The 20,369-nt window shown below is 38.1% G+C and overlaps 1 protein-coding gene across 1 annotated transcript in view; it reads left to right on the top strand.

Moving 5' to 3' along the window:
• Positions 1–20,369, top strand: part of LOC101846046 (reelin) — a 93,912-nt gene that overhangs the window by 6,794 nt on the left and 66,749 nt on the right. Inside the window, exons 2-14 of the mRNA XM_013083040.2 lie at positions 7,393–7,617; positions 8,019–8,176; positions 9,662–9,738; positions 10,243–10,313; positions 11,119–11,230; positions 12,057–12,153; positions 13,019–13,070; positions 13,741–13,840; positions 14,355–15,027; positions 16,021–16,155; positions 16,989–17,137; positions 18,083–18,234; positions 19,985–20,094. Of these exons, the coding sequence (XP_012938494.2) occupies positions 7,393–7,617; positions 8,019–8,176; positions 9,662–9,738; positions 10,243–10,313; positions 11,119–11,230; positions 12,057–12,153; positions 13,019–13,070; positions 13,741–13,840; positions 14,355–15,027; positions 16,021–16,155; positions 16,989–17,137; positions 18,083–18,234; positions 19,985–20,094 (2,111 nt within the window). The remainder of the gene's footprint in view (positions 1–7,392; positions 7,618–8,018; positions 8,177–9,661; positions 9,739–10,242; positions 10,314–11,118; positions 11,231–12,056; positions 12,154–13,018; positions 13,071–13,740; positions 13,841–14,354; positions 15,028–16,020; positions 16,156–16,988; positions 17,138–18,082; positions 18,235–19,984; positions 20,095–20,369) is intronic.

Below are 20,369 nucleotides of genomic sequence, written 5' to 3'. Positions count from 1 at the left end.
GAGAGAGAGAGAGAGAGAGAGAAGGGGGGAGGGGTGAGAAGAGACGGACATTTAGACAGACAGACAAACAGCTATAACCGAACTCTCAACCTCCCCACCCTGACACTACTTTCACACCCGTATTTATCCTTCGTGCGTGTATTTACGTGGATGTATTGTTCCTGTTGTGTTATAAATTTTTTTGAAAATTTAATATATTTTTCTTTCTTTCTTTCTATAATTTTACTTGTTTCGTGGGGGGGGGGGGGGGGGGGGGTAGGCCCTACATTCCTTTTATGGTGCCCTTTTTGTTGAAATACATTTGTTTGGAATGAAGTGGGTGATTGGCGGATGTTCTGGTGATGTTTGCTAATTTTGTAGAGTGTTTTTTTCTGGTTTGGAAAAGTTGGCTATGCTGTAGTTTAAATATCACTCTGTCTGAAAAGTTGGCTATGCTGTAGTATAAATGACACGTAAAGTACTCTGTCTGAAAAGTTGGCTATGTTGTGGTATAAACGGCACTCTGTCTGAAAAATTGGATGTCAATCGTTCTTTTATCTCTCCTCATTCTTGTTTTTGTTACTCTCTTGTGACACCCCTAATTTTCGGCACTTACATCACCTAATTGTGTTGCAAGTGCATTTTTAAAAAACCTCTTACTTAAACAAAACAGAAGCATGGGTGAATTATAGTGTTGACATGTGTATGTTTGCTAGATGAAAGGCTGAAGTGCACCATAGCTAGCTCTACAGCCGCACGAGAGTATACCAGGAGTTGCCGCGGCAGTGCACCAACGTTTATGGTGGGAAGTTTGTTTTTGCAGAAAGCTGGTGCAGACCTTAATTGTCTCAGAGAGAAGAGATAAAAGATAAGGCTTTATTCTCTAGATACAGAAACATTGTAAGCGTATGGGGTTTAACGCCCATGTCAACACTATTAGGTTATTTAACCCTATCCGTACATCGTGTTTTACTATCGTATCCATACGACGTAGGGAAATCTATACCACCACTTTCCAAAGAAAAAATTTAATAATAATAATAATAATAATAATAATAATAATAATAATAAAAAGCATTTATACTGCGCATTTCCATTTCCTAAAAGATGCTCAGTGCGCATTACAACGAAAAAGACATCACATCTTAAAAATTAATCGACAAGTGTGTACGTAAAACAAAGTATTATACATATAATGTAAATGCATATGTGTAACATTTTATATGAGAAAAAGTCTCGCACTGAGGTTGAAAATGTGTTCACTAAAAATACCGGTATACAATGCAATAAAAATTCTCGAACGGTCACAATAAAGTTGAAATGTGAGTAACTAGAAACATTCATTAAAACATTATTTCTATAAAGATAGAAAAACATTTCCGTTCTCTCCCCCCCCCCCCCTCTCTCTCTCTCTCTCTCTCTCTCTCTCTCTCTCTCTCTCTCTCTCTCTCTCTCTCTCTCTCTCTCTCTCTCTCTATCTATCTCTCTCTCTTTCTCTCTTTCTCCCTTTCTCTCTCCCTCCCTCTATCTCTCTCTCTCTTTTCTCTCTCTATCTCTCTCTTTTTTCTCTCTATCTCTCTCTTTTTCTCTCTCTCATTCTCACACGTTATTTCTTCAGTCTCACAGTCTGGCATACACATGCATATATATCGTTATGACAGGTATGCTTTCGTGAATAAAAAATGCTTCAGTTGATTTTTGAAAATGAAAATTGTTGGGGCAGATCTTATTTTATATGGGAGTTCGTTCCATACCTGGGGACCAAAGAACAAAAAGGAACGCTCGCCGTATGTTTTGTAATTTTGTTTTGGAGTTTTAAAAATTAGATTATCAGAGGCTGATCTAAGGGCTCTAGGTGGATGATATAATTCCAGGAATGTTTTAAGATAAAAAAAAAGTGCACTATCAATTATACATTTAAAACAGAGAACGGCAGTTTTGTATTTGATCCTTTCTTTTATTGGCAGCCAGTGTAGTTCTTTCAGAATTGGTGTTACGTGTTACGTGATTTTGGAGTACTTGTAACTTTGATAGTTTTTCGGATGTCAAACCGGACAAAATAGCATTACAGAAATCTAACTTTGATTAAATGAGTGTTGTTACAAGTGTCTTGGCTGCTGCTTTAGTTAAATAATTTCTTACACTGCCAATTTTCTTAAGCTGAAAGTAAATACTTTTGCTGAGCTGGTTAATTTGGGAGGACATAGACACATCATAATCCAACTGAACCCCTAAATTTTTTAGACTTCTTTTTGAACGAATGGTATGGTTATTAATATCAATTTGTAGCTCTGGGAGATTTTTAATGGCTTTTGTACTTCCACTCAACATTATTTCCGTCTTGTCATCATTTAGTTTCAATTTATTGCTTGTCATCCATATTTTTAAATCTCTAGTACATTGTTCAGTAGAGTCGACTAAAAGTGGTATTTGATCGAAATCAATAGGCTTATAAATTTGAGTGTCATCAGCATAAAGATGGTAATTCATGCCATAATGTCTTAAAATATCAGCAATAGGTTGTGTATACATTGTAGACAAGACAGGTCCAAGAACAGACCCCTGAGGAACACCACATCTAAGCAAAACATTATTAGAACACGTGCTTCCAACCACAACTGCTTGTGTTCGATCCTTAAAATATGACTCAAACCATCGCAGGACAGTACCCTTTATGCCAAAAGTAGTATTTAATCTCTCGAGTAAAATGTCATGATCGATGGTATCGAATGCAGCAGAAAGGTCCAAAAGAGTAAGAAGACATACCTTTTTTTCATCAATATATTTTAAAATATCAGTACAGACCCTAAGTAACGCTGTCCCGGTACTATGGTGTGCCTTATATGCTGACTGATAGACTTCGCTAAGATTATTTGCTTTAATATGATGTAACTGTCTATTAGATACAACTTTTTCCAGAATTTTGGATAGGATCGAAAGAAAGATTTGAAACTGGTCTAAAATTTGTGAAGTCCTTTTCATCAAGTCCAGATTTTTTCAAAAGGACATGTGCTGTCTTAAAGCAATTTGGTACTATGCCTGTGAGGAGAGAATCATTTACAATTTGGGTGATATGTGGAAGAAGTTCATGCAAACATTTTTTTAAAAGGCTGCTGGGCATGGGGGTCTAAGGCGCAACTTTTTGATGGACTATCTAATATGATCTTTTTGATTTCTTCTTCCGTTGCTGGAGTAAAATAATCGATGACTAGTCCCTTAAACTGATGGTAATTTGGGGCAATTGTGCATATTTTATAGAGCTCTTGCCTGATGGAGGTGATTTTTTTCGAGAAAAAAAAGTCTGAAAAGCTACTACAAAGATCTCTATCGGTGCCAGGGGGTAATATTGTTCTGTTTTGGTTGCCAAGCAGTTCACTAGAGACGTCAAAAAGTTCCTTACAAGTTTTAACATTTTCAAATTTTGACAAAAAAGAAAGTACGCTTGGCCTTGGTAATCATTTTACTAACAGAATTCTTCATAGTAATAAATATTCCCTTATGCACTTCAAGTCGTGTTTTTCTCCATTTTATTTCCGCTCGTCTTTTTTCTTTTTTTGCATCCTTTATTTCTAAATTAAACCACCTACCAACAGGTCGATGAGATAATTTTCGTTTTTTAACTGGAGCATGATCATCTAAAATATTCATCATGATGGTATTGAGGGTTTCTATGTTAAAAGGGGAACTAATAGCAAGAGCATCACGAATGTCACATTGAAACTGGTGTAAATTGATATCGTTCAGATTCCGGGAATGAACTCGTTAATCCGATCGTTACGCTTTGCATAGCAGTCTGTCAAAATGATTTTTTGAGAAATACTGAAAGTTTCAAAGAGATCTTCGTACTAGACGTATTCTAAAAGGTGGAGAATACAATCCCGGGGATACAAAAATCACCCCAGGGCGTACGGATAGGCTTAACAGACGGGAGCTCCGAATTTAATGCCCGTCTCTGGTAGGACCGACCCAAATGTGCTAAGAGCCCTGAAAACTCCACAAAACGACCTGAGTTCAAGAATACTCAGTCTGGGATAGGAACCGGGGCCATCATCTGGCTCCGCTTAGGCTAGTCCACCATGGTACCAAGTGAGCTAACGAAGTGCCCAGAAACGTTGTTGGGTCTCTGAAAGATTGTCCTGAAACAGAACCAACTGTGGCTCTGTTAAGATTGTGTCTATGGTGGATATTATAGAGGCAGGGACTTCACAATAAATTCATCCCTGCCAGTTTGCAGCAGTATGAGATGAAGAGCCTCCCTAACCCTTCAGACAAACTGAACTCTGAAATATGTCCACTACAAGTACTCACACTCGCGTCGGCTGCTTTTTAAGAAGATGATAGGCGTAAAATATCCGGCTGTTCAATGTCGTTGATACTTGGCTGGCAGTGCTACATCCCCCCCCCCTTCCAGTATTTCAGTTCCTGTCTGTTAAGCATTGAAAAGTTGTAGCATATCTGCCCACCAGTATTTAAAAAGCGTATTAAATTAAATATGTTTTTGAGGGTCTGAGTATAGAAGTTCGTTTTTGTATCAGGGAAAAAATATTATTGTTTATTTCCCAGTATTGCTCCTCACAGAACTGGCGATGCGGAAGAGAAATTATGAACCTTCAAGACAGCATTTATGAAAAGTGTTGGGGTTTGTTTTTTGTTGGGGTTATTTTTTATATATTTTTTTTTTTTGGGTGGGGGGGATTTATTGGTGTGGTTTTTGTTGTTTCTTTTGTTTGTTTGTTGTTGTTTTGTTTGTTGGTTGTTGTTTTTTTATCGGGAGGGGGGGGGGGTGAAAAGTTGGCTATGCTGTAATCTGTAGTATAACTGGCACTCTACGCGTTGAATACGCGTTGATAATCCGATTCTCCCTTGTGCCCATTTTGACGATAGGTTAGCAGGCGGGGGCTGGCCAGATTGAGGGCGCAAAGCGACCATCGTGGCACAAACCCATCGCCGATCGCCCGACTCGCGGTCTCAAAAACAAACGCTTTTGTTTTCAGGCTGCGAGTCGGGTGATCGGTTGCCGATCAGTTTGAAGTGGAGAACCGATTCCCCCAATTGCCCCCCCCCCCCCCCATGGGCACTGCGTATTGATCCCCTAATGGGCGCTGGGGGGAAGGAGATGAGAGATGAGAATGTACACGAAATGTACTTTGGTACACGTATTGGTGCATAGCCGGTGCATCACAGCCAGCGGAGACCAGAATGACTTTTCTTTAGCTAGTGGTTAGAGGTTCAATCGCAAACGACTTTATGTTCATTGCGGATCACAGCATCCAACCGACTGGCCACAACAAACATCTATCTGGCACTGCCTGATTTAAAAAAAAAAAAAAAAAATTGTGTGTGCATCCGGCCTGTCTTCTACGCGTGCGACCCACCGATGATTAAAAAATAATTCGTTTATGATCTTTTTGAAAACTAAGTCCCCTCTTAAAATACTATGCATTTGGAATCAGAGTATCAAAATAAACAAACAATGACCCACGGATAGTTCTTTTTCTTGCTAAATTGTGAAGGTCACTGAAAAGAAGTTATTAGTACTTTTACCTAGTTTGCATCATGTATTATTTTCTTATCACAAAGATGAAGGACATCAGTCAGTTTTAACTGAACGTGTGATAAGCGCTTAACTCTAATGTAAAGATCACACTTGCCTCAACTGAGTATAAATGTTCAGCTGCCTGTTGTCCTGTCATTTCTGGAATTGCTTCCCCCTCTGGGTGTGTATTCAATCTATTTTTCGCCCCCCCCCCTTTTTTTTTTTCTTCACGCACCCACAGCACCCTTGAAATAATCATTTTGTCGTGTGTTTGGCCAATATATTATATTTTCCTTCAGACATGTTGAACCTGTTGTTGTGCTGTTTTTGGGGTTTTTTAAAATGTATATTTCGTTAATTAATAGGGGGATTGTAGCTGCAGATTCCCTGTCTTACCGATCCTTCTATAATTTTCTGTTCTAAATTTGCTCTCCTTCCATAGACGTTGGCGTATTCTGTTGTTGTTGTTTTTAAAAATTTTTTGTTTTGTTTTGTTTTTGTTTTTTGGTTTGTTTGTTTGTTTGTTTGTTGTTGTTGCTGTTTGGTTGTTGTTGTTTTTTTTTTTTTTTTTTTTTTTTTTTTTTTTTTTTTTTTTTTTTTTTTTTTTTTTTTTTTTTTTTTTTTTTTTTTTTTTTTTTTTGGGGGGGGGGGGTGTCGAAGATCTTCAAGTTTGAACCACGATCAAAGTTTTGTTGTTATTTTTATTTTACGTTTATTATGTTGGGGTTTTTTTTAGGGGACGGGGTGATAACTGCCGGTTGCTTGGGGTACTGTTAGTAACAAACTTGACCAATACGGGAAGATTTGAGGTTCAAGTCTGAGTAGGTGTGAACTTGTCCCATCCCTTGTTTGTTGAGTTTTTCGTTAGTCAAACTGCCCTGTTAGTTCTGGGTACAAAGAGAAATGAAAAGACAAATGACTGTATCCTCCCTACTCTCTCTCTCTCTCTCTCTCTCTCTCTCTCTCTCTCTCTCTCTCTCTCTCTCTCTGTGTTTCTCTCTCTCTCTTTATCTATCTAGCTATCTATTAATCACTCTCTCCCTCTCTCTATTCCTTCCTCTTTCCCTCCCTTCACCCTCCTTTCTCGCTCCCCTCCCCCCCCCCTCTCTCTCTCTCTCTCTCTCTCTCTCTCTCTCTCTCTCTCTCTCTCTCTCTCTCTCTCCCCTGTCTCTCTAATACATTCCTATGACTTATGCTCATTTCAAAACTCAAAGGTTGTTGTTCTTAAAACCAGAGTCCGTGATATTGCAGTTAGATGAATTGCTCCTGCACGCATAATACCCGACTTTGATTCATGTTCCCCAGCCATCTTGTCAATCTTATCCTTTTCTTCAGTCTGCTAACACTACTCCATGTAATTAACAATCCCTCTTCAGGTTTCCATCATTATCATCATTGCCTTTCTCACCCTGGATCAGGGTATGGGCCACGAACAAACACTTTCCACCTTTCCCTAGCCAAGGTTAGCCTCTTGATGTTATTCCATGTCTTTCCACTTTTCTGCACATCAATTTCTGTGACTCTTCTCCGGGTTTCATGCAGTCTTTTTCTCTGTGGATTCCAATCTCTAACACCTTTCCTGTGGGTGGTTGGCGGTTGCTCTGGTGTGGCTTGCTCCTTCTTTCCTATTAAACATCTATCGTCCTTATCTCCCCTTCTTTTTTTATGTTTGTTACTCTTTTGTAACACCTCTAATCTTCTGGCGCTCATATGACCTTATGCAGTTGCGAGCGCCGTAAACCTTTACTAAAGCTAAACTAACGCCTTCCTTTTTATGCAATCGCCTGACTTTCTGAGAGTATGTCCAATCCATCACCACCACCTTCTTCCTACCTCATCTCTGACTGTGCTCTGTCTTGTTTTCCTTGCCACTTCAGGTTTCCACCGAGTATGTTCAGTCGCTGCGGCACTGAGCCTGGTGTGGCTGGTAGCAGTGTGGGTGTCTCCCACCCAGGGCATGGTTCCGCACCTGTCGCCCTTCTTCTTCCTCTGTAACTTCCACGGCAACTCGCAGAACTACGGCCTGGACCAGGGAGATGTGGTGCTCGGCGTACACATTGACGGAAACCCGACCGCCTACGAGCCAGGCTCGTTTTACCAGAGTAAGTAAAGGAAAGTAAGTGTATGGGTTTTATGCCTCTATCAACACTGTTCGGTTATTTAAGAGGCGTGACCTCTAAATTTAATGTCCATCTCGGAAAGCCAGTTGAGTTGAGAGTTTTTAAACTCCACAAAACAATCCATGTTGAGGAACGCCTAGTCTGCAATTCAAACCAGAGCGGTCCGCTCCATAGTCCAGCATGATGCCGTCTGAGCTTATTGAGCTAACATTTGTTTGCTTTCATTCTTAACTGATGAAGAGTTAGCCTGTAATAATAAAGAGCTTGTTTTGTGAAGTTAAAATTCCTTCTCAACAGCAAGCTCTTTTCGCTTTTCCAAAGTTGTCTTAGAACAATGTAATGTATACTTGTGCTTATTGTTTTGTCTTTTCTCTTGTCCTCAGTCAGTATTTCATCCAGTGAAACATTTGACAGTTTCCTGATGACTGGTTTGTACACAACCACCTCTGACATACAAGGTGGAAGCACCGTGGGGAACCATTTTGGCCGGACCATGCACACAGGAGGGCAGAACCTCATGTGCTCCATTGTGCACTCCCAGGCAAGTCTCGTCCTCTCTTTACCCTTCATGACGCAGGGTCAGTTTGTGCTTTTCTGGGCACAGTTTTGAATCCCCAGGATTCAGATTTAGTGGTCAGTTTCCTATAATTAGACCTTGTCTGTAAATACTACTATCTCTGAAAGGAAAAGATTTCTTTGTATGAAAAGAATATCGCTTAATGTGAATCTTCGATTAGTTTTACGAAATTCGTCTAATTGAAGCAGTCTGCAGAATTCAACCTCTGATGAACAGCATTTATCATCATGTTCCTCGTGCTTTGAAAGGCATGACGAACGGCGTACGTCACAGCCACATTTTATACTCCTTCGTCATATAAGAAAAAATGACTAACTGCATACGTCATATAGGTAATGAAGGAATTAACTCCTCTGACCATATCATATTTGTGTCACGATGCTGTGGACTTAGGCATTCATCAATGTTTGGGATTATTGAGTTTTCAGTATAATCTTAGAGCCTATTCATTTGTCTGGCATTTGATGAAAAAATACCCATCAAGCATAGAAGTCAAGATAGTTACAATTGTCTGATTTCAGAGGTAAAATTAAACAGAAAATGACCGCCAAAGTTTGGTGACTTTCAAAGGTTGAGTGTCCTTGAAAACTACAAATTCATAATTTCTTTTGCCTTTGATCAATGTTTTCTGTTAAATCCATGCAGAAATGTGTTTTTAAATGGACATAAAAGGTGTTGAGCTAGAAAAAGAAATAGATAAAAATTGGGCAGCGGGTGAGAAAATGTCAGTTTCTTTGATTTAATAATTTTGACAAACATCTGATTTAACGGCAATCATGCACAATTTAATGTACCAAACTGACAGCATAAAAGCCCTCTACAGAAGGGGGGGAAAACAACAATATTTTCGCCTCTTTACACAGCACATACCTTTAAATTACTACGTAAACAGAATGAACCCGTTAAAATCACCAGAATGCTCTCTTTGTGACCACATATCTACGAAACTATCTAACTTCTCCACTTCAAATGTCCCAAACTGAGAGTCTGATGACAGCTTCCCCCTCCTGTCCCTTCCAAAGACAATACCCTGTACTACAGCAAAGAGGAACTTTTGAAGACCACCTTTTGAACGTGGCTTTGGGCCAAAGGGCACACTCTAAGGCCACTGGATCAATGACAACAAAATTTAAGATTGTATGAATTGTGGGTTGGTGAGGGGCGCACCACTTGTAAAATGTCCTTCAAAAATGGGAGTTCCACTATTCCACAGATATGTTGGGGGTGAGGGGGGGGGGAGGGCAAAAGGAGCTTTGGATTACATCCTGATGGCCAACTTCAGCTGTTGTTTTTTTTTAAAACATTTCTGTGATATGTTCTCAGCAAGATTATTATCTTTTCAAAGTCAATTTTAATCTACGTATGGCTGACAAGTAGACTATCAATAATTATGAAAGAGTGAGAGATACCTAGTTTGTTAACATGCTTTGTCATGTTGTGCATTCCCAGGTGAGTCCCCGGCCTATGAGAACCCTGCAGTTTGTATGGATGGCTCCACCCTCTGGGACTGGCTGTGTCAACTTTTTGTAAGTATTTATTTTTTTTCAAAATACTCTTCTTTTCTTTTTCACATTCATTCTTTTATTTATTTATTCATTTTCTCATTCATTTATTGTTATGTTCCTGTGTTCTTCCATTTGTTGATTTATCCGTTTTTTGCATTTCTCTTTGTCTTGTGGTTCTTTCTTGTTGTTCAATTTGCATTCATTGTTCCCCATTTAAGGAAGGATCTTTCCAACATTTCATCTTGTTACCTCCAAACTCCTACATGGGAATCATCAAGCTCAGGTCTTCTGCCTAACAGCTATACCACAGACACTGGTTAGAAATGTGTAAATGATGTCATCTAAGCATCTGACAGTTTCACACACTGTATGTCCCTCTGGGGCCTGAGATAATAAATTGGGATGAACAGGCTGGACAACAGTATTAGGAAGTTTTATGAGCTTATAGATTGAAAAAAATGCAAAAATATAAACTGTCCTTTCTACTTAAAATTTTTACCTTATTTTAAACCACTCTTCACTCAGGGCCACAGCCACACATGGTCAGCAGCTTTTGTTCAAAGACACCACAGTCTTGCAGCTCTGTGAGAAAGGAGGTACCAGCATTTTATTTCTTTTTGTTTTTCATAGTTTACATGTAGGATACCTAAATATTATTTTTATGCCTATAAATGCCATATATTAGTATAATCATTATAATAAATTTAAAGACCAATCCAAGTGGTTGCATGCGTTTTGAATATTATGTTTCTTAAAACTGTGGATGAAGAAACATTGACAGAGTTGTAAGTAAATTGCATCTTCTGCATCAATTTTAATTTAACGGGGGGATGATTTCGCCATAGGTCAAGCAATGCTGTTGTCAAAGATGGCGAAAAAGATTGTTACTTGCTCTTCTGTCATTCTTTGGCTCACGGTCCAAGCAGCCAAAAGCTATTGCCTATAGATTTTTTTTCCTCAGCAAGGGATGTTGGATGTAGACAGAAATGTGGAAAATATTTGAGAAGTCAGTTTAATTGTGCTATATTTCCATTTTGCCCCTCCAGACTCTGGAGAAAATCCTTTTCTTACAGTTCCTCTGTTATAGGCAGGCCTTTCCTCTGTTTTATTAACAAGCGTCGCTGTGAAATATGCATGTACAGAACAGAAAATATCACCCTATTGGCATTAGACATCCATGTTTCTTGCAACTGAGAATGTTGCTGAGTCCTGGTGGTTTGAGAATACCACTGATAGATTCTACTTTTTTCTTCCTCCTCATTTTTCTCTATTCATCTTGCTTTCTCCTAACACTTTGAGTGAATTTGCAAGAAAAATCCCCCCCTCCCCTGTAAAATGGATGCAAATAAAGAATCAAAACTTGTTTTTAAAATGAAAAATAAATTAATGTATATTCCAAAGAGGAAAGCTCCTCTCCCCTCCGACCTGAACTGGCAGAGATCCACACAGAGACAGCTTTGTTCAGGGAAGACTTTGAGAGTGGGGACACCAAGGACTTCAACCCAGAGTTATGGTGAGTTTTTCTTTCTTAGCAAATTTTATTGGATAACAGTCAAATAAACACAGTATGATGTACATGTACTTGAGTATCAAAGGTTCTGTACATGAGATACTAGGAGAAAAGGTTAACATTTTGAATTTTTCCCAAGGAGATCTATCTGTATTTACACTTGACCTTACATAGGTAATTTTGAACAGCCTTTGAATATTGAAGTGAGTCCACGTTTTTATGTCCTAAAAAACACTTATAGCTAAACAGGGATTTTGGATAAGCCTTTATCTTGTAGAGCAAAAGTTATAGGAGAAAGGTTTAATGCCCACCACTTGAAATTCATCTGAGGAGAAAGTTTCATAGCACACCACCTGAAATTTACTTGGATATTGAAAGAAATGTAAAAACTTCGCTCACTTGGCCCCACGCACACTAGGAAAATGTTCGCTCCTTGCAAGATTGGGAAGTATGATGTCTCTTGGCACTAAAGAGGGACAAACTGTCTCATTTGCATACTTGCAGCTATGTGATCGTAAAAACTTTCCTTTGTGTGCTCCGGGGCTGTAGAGACACATTTTAGAGAAGAGTGAAGAGTTCTCTATTGTATGCAACCAAGTAGTGTATTTCTCATTCAGGTATGATTTTGACTCCACCCTTGTGTAAGATGCGTGGTAGATAAGGTTTGATAGTGGATTACAGCAAAATGCCTCTTTGTAGTAAAACTTTAAATGATAAAGCGCGTCTTGTTTTTAAAATAGATATTTGACACAATCATGTATTGAATCAATATTGATGCAAGTGATTTATACACGCTACATACAGATGATCCTTCTTTTTGCTTTACCAGGTTGAGGACTGAGGGAGGTCGCATTAGTGAGGAATGTGGTAGCATTGTGTATGGAAACGCTGCTGTTCTCTGTGATAGCATTGGCCTCCGCGAACTGGTATGTCACTCTGCTTCTTGGTTCTCTATGGTATTAATAAGATAAACATTTTTCTATATTTGATGTTGAATTTCTTTTGAAAAGAAGCCTCATGTTGTCTTGATCTAGCCTTTTGTGGCTAAGAGTTAATTAAGAATCAGTCTTCTTTTCCATTTTGAGGTAGACTCGACCAGTTTGATTAGCTTACACAATCGACGCTTGTGACTGCTCATGAGAGTGGTCCGAGGGGGGGGGCAGATAAGTAAGTGGCAATTAAACACTATTGAGTGTTTTGCACGAGGCTCAATGGTGATTTTGTGAATGGCTATTTAGATTTATAAGGCCTATACCTGTGGGTGAATGTGACTGATGATATTCTCAAGTCATGGACGGGAACTAGTGGTTATTTGATTATGTAGACGCTTTGCCCCTGCCTATATCCAGTGTTACTAGAAGTTTCGTTTTCAAGTTTTTGATTGGATGTGACCATTTTTGTACTGACTCTACAACTCATCAATCTCAATTCACCTGATTTTATTAGTGTCCTCTGGAGATATCAATCACACATTATTTTGTTGTCTTAGCATACCACTTTAGATATATCATTTTCAATGTTTGCGTCAAAAATAAAAATTTTCCTTTAATGTTTTTATACACAGTATATTTAGGGAATGCTTTTTCTATTATACCGAGATTTACATCTGAATTTGGTAAATGGAGACCTATCGTGACATTGTTATGAAACGCTGTGTAGTACCATAGTGAGCCCTCATAATTATGTTAATCACCTTCTGCAAAAGCAGTCTTTTTTTTAATGCTGTGAATGATAAATAAAATATAACGTGGTATATGATTTCTTTCATAATTATTTCTTTCTGTTTTGTAGGTAACAGTTCCACTGAACTTGACTTCAGCTCATGTTTTGCAATTTTCCTTGGGTAAGTAATAAAAATGTTCTTTTTTTTTTTTACTTTTGTGTCGAAGTCCATACCATTACATTTCTGCTATCATGATATTACAGTCAAAGTTTAGCTATAAGGGAACTCCTTATCATTTTTTTCTCAATGATTTATTTTGTCTGATCTTTTCCTTCAGCAACAATAAAAAGAATTAAATGTTCAGAGCAGTGGTATGTGAGCAAAAATAAATCAGGATCTTTTTGATTCACCAACCACCATGTCAACATTGACAGTAATACTGCAACCAAGGTTCATGTGATTGATTCTTTGGTTTTGGCCTTTGTTAAATTACTTTGTAGTGTTGTTGTATAAGCAATTTTTTTCTCAATGATTTATTTTGTCTGATCTTTTTTTTCAGCAACAATTGGTTGAAAATAAAAGTGTGTGTGTGTATGTGTGTGGAACCCCGCCCTCCCCCACCCCCCCCGCCCGTTAAAAAAAAAAAATGTTTTTGGACAAAGAAAATACTTTTAAACAAAGAATAACTATTTATTATTATTTATCATGAAAAGAAGTATACATATATAGTTACAAGTGTCATCCGTTTGGTCCAAAAGTTTGTCATTGCCATAAAATCTTAAGCTAGAAGTCTGTTACAACTCCATTTTCTATTTTGATCCCCTTTTCTATTTTTGTCCCTTTTGTGCAGGAGGAGGTAAATGTCGCCCATCTAGCAAGCCTGACAATGCCATTGTGATTGCATATGGAACTGACAGTTGTCAAAGATGGACAGCCATAGGAAAAGTCAAGTAAGTAGATAGTCTGGTATTTGATAAAAACAGAGTACCTGAAAATGTCATTGTTGAAAATAAAAGTGTGTGTGGAACCCCGCCCTCCCCCCCAAAATAAATTCCTTTTTTGAACAAAGAATAACTGTATTTATAATTATTTATCATGAAAAGAAGTATACATATATAGTTACAAGTGTCATCCGTAGGTATCCCAGATATTTTAATCTGGTTTTACTCTACATGAAGAAAAGTTGTTGTTTCTTAAATTAAAAAAAGGAATAATGTAAACATCAGAACTATTGAGGAAAGGAAATTGATTAACAAGAGAAAGGGAAAGAGGTTGGATGTCTAAAGTAGTACTACTAAATAGCATGGGATGGAGAGCCTTAAAAGTTCTCAACTCAGACTAGGCTGAGAGTCCAATTTTATAGTAGGCCCCTGTGTCACCTGTATTGTTTCCCCTGTTTCACCATCAGCCTTTATAGTGCTGTCCCACATTGCTGATATCATTTACCGCTGTCCATTTCTTCAGGGTACCGACCAGTTCTGGCACCGAGACCCATGTGGTCAGTCTACCAGTATCCGCTCGCCAGGAAGGAATTTGTCTGATGTTCTTCCAGCCATCTCGTGATCCAAGTTCTTTCAATCCAATCATGGCGTCCAAAGTGACTCCTAAACCCACAAAATCTTACAATAAGTTTTCCACTGATGCAGGAACAAGACCTGTGATACCTACTGAATATGAAACCAAAGAATGGGAAAAGAAGACTTTGCCTGCATCAACCACAGACTCTCCTACAACCACGGATAAAGTTGTGACTGAAGCTGGTCCCATGGTCACTGCTGCAAGCCGTACAATCCCATGGGTTTCGTTTGATCTTGAAGACTCGACTGCCTCTACGACAAAGAAACAGACAACGTCCAACACCACCCCTGCCTCTGCTACAACGCTTGTTACATCAACAACTACTACAACAACAACAGGGGAACCTTCGACACCAGCTTTGTCATCACAGGAATCATCAAGGACAACGACTGCACCAACCACAGGACCACCCAGTGAGATCACTACTGAGAATCTCACTGAACCCTCGGAGTACCCGGTGATAACCGAATTCTTCATAGACCCAACAGTTCCAGGGACAACACTGAATTTTGATTTTATTCCCAATGATGGGCCCCAGCAAGATGAGCCGTTTGATGGTGTGAGTTTTGCTGGAGTGTCATGAAATGCAGTCCTCGGTTCCTTTTTTCTTTTTTGGTTCTCAGTTTAACCCTTCCAGCCCTAGCCATGTTTGTGCACTCCCTAACCCCTGTCCCAGCCAATACAACGATATTTCAGAAAAAGAGGCATGCATTCTAAAAAATGATGTAGTATCTTCGTTATGAGGTTTAGATAATAACATCTAGCATTGTTTAAAGGTAAATGAACAAATATTATGAAAATTAAAGTTTAGTTAGATAAGCTAATTTCGAAAAATGCGCAAATTCAGTACCCCCCGAAACTGAGAATATACGCTCTTGGGACGGAGGGAGGTACAAGCGCTGCTGAAAATATACGCACATGGGGCTGGAAGGGTTAAAGGCACCTCAGCTGTGATTGAAAAATGAATAATGCTTTTAATGAAAAAAATCCCAGTGAGAACACATTTGTAAAGAAATTTTATTCTCCTGCAGCCTTGCCTAGCCCTTTAAAAAAAATTTGAATTTGTCAGAGGAGTGTGTTCTGGAAGTGGAATTCCCTGAATTTCTTGCCTTTCATTTTCTTCAAAAGGCATTTCCTCATAATGGAGGATATATGATTTTGTTTAAGCTATGAACTTTTTGACTCACTTTAAGAACTTTCACAGAAGGTCAGGGCAGTCACAGCAAAGCTATGTATTTTGATGAACCTCTAATTTTGGTATGCTGTATAAAGCTTATTTTTTGAGAATACCATCTCACTGAAAGACCACTCTATTTCAAGTGACTTTTATATTACTTTTAGCTATTTAGAATTTGTTTCACATTTTTGTAAGATATTTTTGTTTTTAGGATTATTCTACAAGTCAGAAATTGATGATCTAGTTTCAATATAGGAGTTCAACTGTGCGATGAATACAACCACAGCTGTCAAAACCATAAGTCTTTACTGTACTTTCAGTTGTTCCTTCATCCTCCATTTTTTCCCATTATCTTTGGTTTTGATATAATTTCAGACCTCCTATCATGGCTGCTGGGCCATTGATAATGTGGTTGTGGTGAACACAGCGGAGAACCCACAGGATCTGGTGGAGAATTTTGACCCTGTGGATCCCGGGAATTGGATCTTCTTCCCCGGTGCTCATGTTGAGGTTTGTATGTGGCTATTCTTATCTTTGCAAGCCCTCTGAGTTACCAGTTCTTTTAAGTTACTAGTAATGAAGGTTTCTGTCTTCTCTCTCTGAGCCAGGAGCCCGTGAAGGGAAAGAGACATGAGCTATTTTATTTTTAATGTTTGCTTTAGGTTTGTGATCCTTTTTCTTGAAGTCTAAAACGTGAAAAGAGATATGATAAGAATCTATATTCAGGTATAGCAGATAGGTTTTCTGTTTGGTCAAGAGTCAAATACTGGGATTGGAAAAGCTATCAAAGAAAGTTTGGTATAAAGTGAAAGTGTATATGTTCTGAGCAAACTTCAAGGAAAACTGGACTGCACATTCAGATCAGGAAAAGAATCTCGACAGCTTTCATATGACATTACTAAGAGAGGCTCTTGGAACGATGTGATTAGAAAATAATAAACTACACAGCGGTTTCAAAACGATTAGGAGGTCCCTAAGTATTTTTGTTGCTGATCATTTGTAAATAATGCAAGAGTCATTATTTTTTTTCAACAGTTATCTAAAAAGTAGGAGAAGTTTATTTTTCAGAAAAAATTCTGGTATTCTATTTGCTTGTACATTTGTTCTGAAGCCAACAGCAAGCAAAGGTAGAGTAAAAATATTGCCAAATAATTTGTTTATCATAACTGAAACAAGAAGGAATTTCGATGACATTATTCATTGATTAAATATAATAGACTTACTGAATGTTAACATGCAGGAAAAAATTGGAGAATTGAGTGAAAAACATCTATCAATTAAACATATTTTGTCCTCAAAGAATAATATTGTCGTTTACATATTTCTCCTTTTTTTTCTTCTAGAAACAATGCCAGTCGCACGGAAATGCTTTTGTGTTTGAGGACAGGAATCAGAGCATGACCTTTGCTGTGACACGTGACCTTGATCTTGATGTTCTCAATTCTGAGGCTGATGCTTTCTTAACAGAATCCTTTGAGAGTAAAGAAACAAGGTATGTATGTTACTTTTTGAGCTAGAAAAACAAGCTCGCTTGGTCCTTGAAAGATAGATTGAGTTGTAAAAATTATTTTTGAGTATATTTATTAATCCCGTACCTACTTAGTTCAGTGTTTGAGAACTGTTACAAGGATGGAATTAATAGCCTATCCAATTCCATGCTTAGAGTCAGAAATAAGATCAGTAAAAATAATAATATGAATCCTTTCTTATTCAACGCATTGCTGCAAAACCAGGCTGTTTGTTTTTGCTGACATCATTCACACTTTTCATTGAAGAATGTACTCTGGAAGGGGGGAGGAAGCCTTGCTGGCAAAAATATGCTCCTTGATTTGATGGCTCCTAACGAGCTGGAAGATATATTTATATCACCTCTACTTTTTTAAAATAGAGGTCTATGTCCCCATTCGCCTCTCTTTCTTCTGATGAATTTTATTTACGTTTTTCTCAAATTCTTTTATATTTTTCAGGTCAAGGATACCTTATTATATGGTTCATTTCATATATTGTCTTCTGCCAATGCCATCCTGTGCAAAATTAGTACAGTATTTAAAAAGTATATATTGAAAAGAAGAAAGTCTTATTTCTGTTTGTAGGGTCAATATGAGTTTTCAATGCAGTACTCAATGATCCAGGAGTGCTTCTGTTGTTGAAATTATCAGGATGTGAGGAGTGCTGACAAAATGAGTTTCTTCTTGAATTTTAGCCCCTGTGAAAAAGGTTTCTCTAATGAATAGGTGGAGTTTGTGCAAGTTATAAGTATGAAATAATAAAAGACATGATATTTGAAGAAAATGACATCAATTGAAAACATACGAATTTTGCCCCAGTGTAGAATTTTGACTGTCTTCATTCGTGGATTGCAAGATGTTACTCATTTATTCAGGCTTTTTTATTGTAGTTGTTATGCTTCTGAGGTTAACATCCTTTCTCTTTCCAGTATTCAAATTGAGAATGGCTACATCGGTGCTGATTGTGGGATTGTTCATGAAGGCAATTCTGCGATCTTCAACGGTAGAAAAAAGCGACAACTGTGTACGGAGTCATTCTCTGCAGATGAAGTGGACAGTGCGAGATTTTATTTCCGGTTTGGTAAGTTATTGCACTTAGAAGGTGCTTTTGGTAAAACAAAACACGAAAGTTCATTACATAAGAAATATAGTAATTCGTTTCATTCAAAGATTTATTTCACTGCAAGGGAGACTGAAAATTGCCACCAGTAAGTATTATGCATTTCAATATTTGACATGAACTTTATGTACATGATCGGAGCCTGAACCCAGGCAAATTGAATCTTTTTTTATTGTTGAAAGAAATGAAGGCAATATTTAAATTGAAGTGAGATAAAGATACATAATAGATAAAAATAAAGGAATTTAAAGCTTGACACGTCAACTTTGATCAAACATTACTGTGATGAGAGTTACTTGCTTTCCATCCACACTGATGTTGCATCGCTTATGTAGTATGCAGTGAAATGTGTAGAATGAGTTCGGAGATGTGAATAGATTCCTAATATTCTTCCATAAAATGGATATAAATGTTGAGACAATGTTATCCATAGCACACTGGGTTTTTTTCAAAACAAATTACACTGATTAGGAGCTCTACTGCTTGAATATTTTTAAAATGCTGAGGCAGAGTTTCCCAAGTAATTGCGTTTACTTTCTTCTTTTCAATATACTTTTTAAGTACCCAGTCTCAATGGAGATGGGACAGAGGTTTATTTGCCTCTTCCCAACTTTTTAAAGAGATTTTGCAAGTGGTTGGAGGATGCCATTTGTAGGTCCAATTTATTTTTCTTTCTCTTTGTTGTCTCTGTCTGTCTGCCTTACTTTCTCCTTGCACTGTCTACTTGACCATTCATGTGTCGATGTGATTCTTTTTGCTTTTTACAAACATAAAGAGTTCAGTTTGCTAAATGAAAGTCTTTTTTGAGGTTCATTTTCAATATTTATACTAAGCCACCAGAGCCTGCAAAAATTTAATGATTTCTGGATGTAATTTTCCAACTTTCGCGTTATTGTTTCACACTAACCAAAAGTAAGGGGTCTGCGATGTGATGGTTAGGTGCTTGCTTGGAGTGCACAGAAGATTTGAGTTCTATTCGGGAGTGGGGAGAATTTTTATTGGGTATCTCCGTGTGCTGGGATATTGTATCCCTCTTCTCCTGGGTTAGCTTTGACAGGTAGAGTCGAAGCAGCCCATCTCAGATAATGATCTAATTTGTGTCGATGGGGGCGTTAAACACGTACAATTCATAGTCAAAGGCAGAGGATTTATTCCAAGTCACATATAAGATAAGATAAGATAAGATAAAATACATCTTTATTGTCCAGATCCTGGCACATTGGTTTTGTGTTTCACTACGTACACAAATACACACACACACACACAGACACATACACATACATAGACGCGCACACACACACACACACACGCGCGCGCACGCACACACACACACACATACACACACATGAACACACAAAAACATGCACACACACACACACAAGCTTACAGTCACATGCCTAATATAAATTAACAGTAATACAAACATTAATAATCTTAAGCTAGGTACATACTCAATGTTATTCTGATGCATGCTCTACGGGCATATGAATACTTATATGACAAGATGGTTAAGATGAACAAATTTTGATGGATGATCGAAAAAATGACCTTCTGTATCTTCCTTTGTTACAGATCAGAAGCCTTGGATTTTTACTTCCGATTACTGTTTTTTATTTGAAGGGACAAGGGATGTTTGTTTGTCTAAAAAGATGGGAATTAATTTTTTAGTGCAGGCTGTTATGTACAATTCATCTGATCTGGGTTTCCACAGGCGGCAAGGGTTGTCACAGTAGCAAGTCAAGCCCTCCGGTCCTGGTGTACCTGAGGGATGACGATGACCACTCCTTGGTGCTGGACACGCTACCGGCTGACCGTTACATGGTATGCTGCACGAGGGAATGGGAAGTTACTGTCAGAACACTCATTATGTATCTAGCTTAACTTACTATTACTGTGAACAATAATTGTTCAGTTATATTATGTGTGGTGTGACTCTCAGTCTGTTTGTGAGGTCAAGCATACTATTATATATGTGAGATGTGCTGACAAAATGAGTTACTTCTCGCAATCCACAAATGGAGATATTGGCCCAAAATCGACACTAGGGTAAAATTTATAGATTTTCTATAGATGCCATATTCTTTAAATATATAACA

This window comes from Aplysia californica, unplaced genomic scaffold (assembly GCF_000002075.1).
Source record: "Aplysia californica isolate F4 #8 unplaced genomic scaffold, AplCal3.0 scaffold00010, whole genome shotgun sequence".
In the NCBI taxonomy this organism is placed as follows: domain Eukaryota; kingdom Metazoa; phylum Mollusca; class Gastropoda; order Aplysiida; family Aplysiidae; genus Aplysia; species Aplysia californica.
Note: the sequence above shows the minus strand (reverse complement) of the source record. Positions and strands in the feature narration are given on the sequence as shown.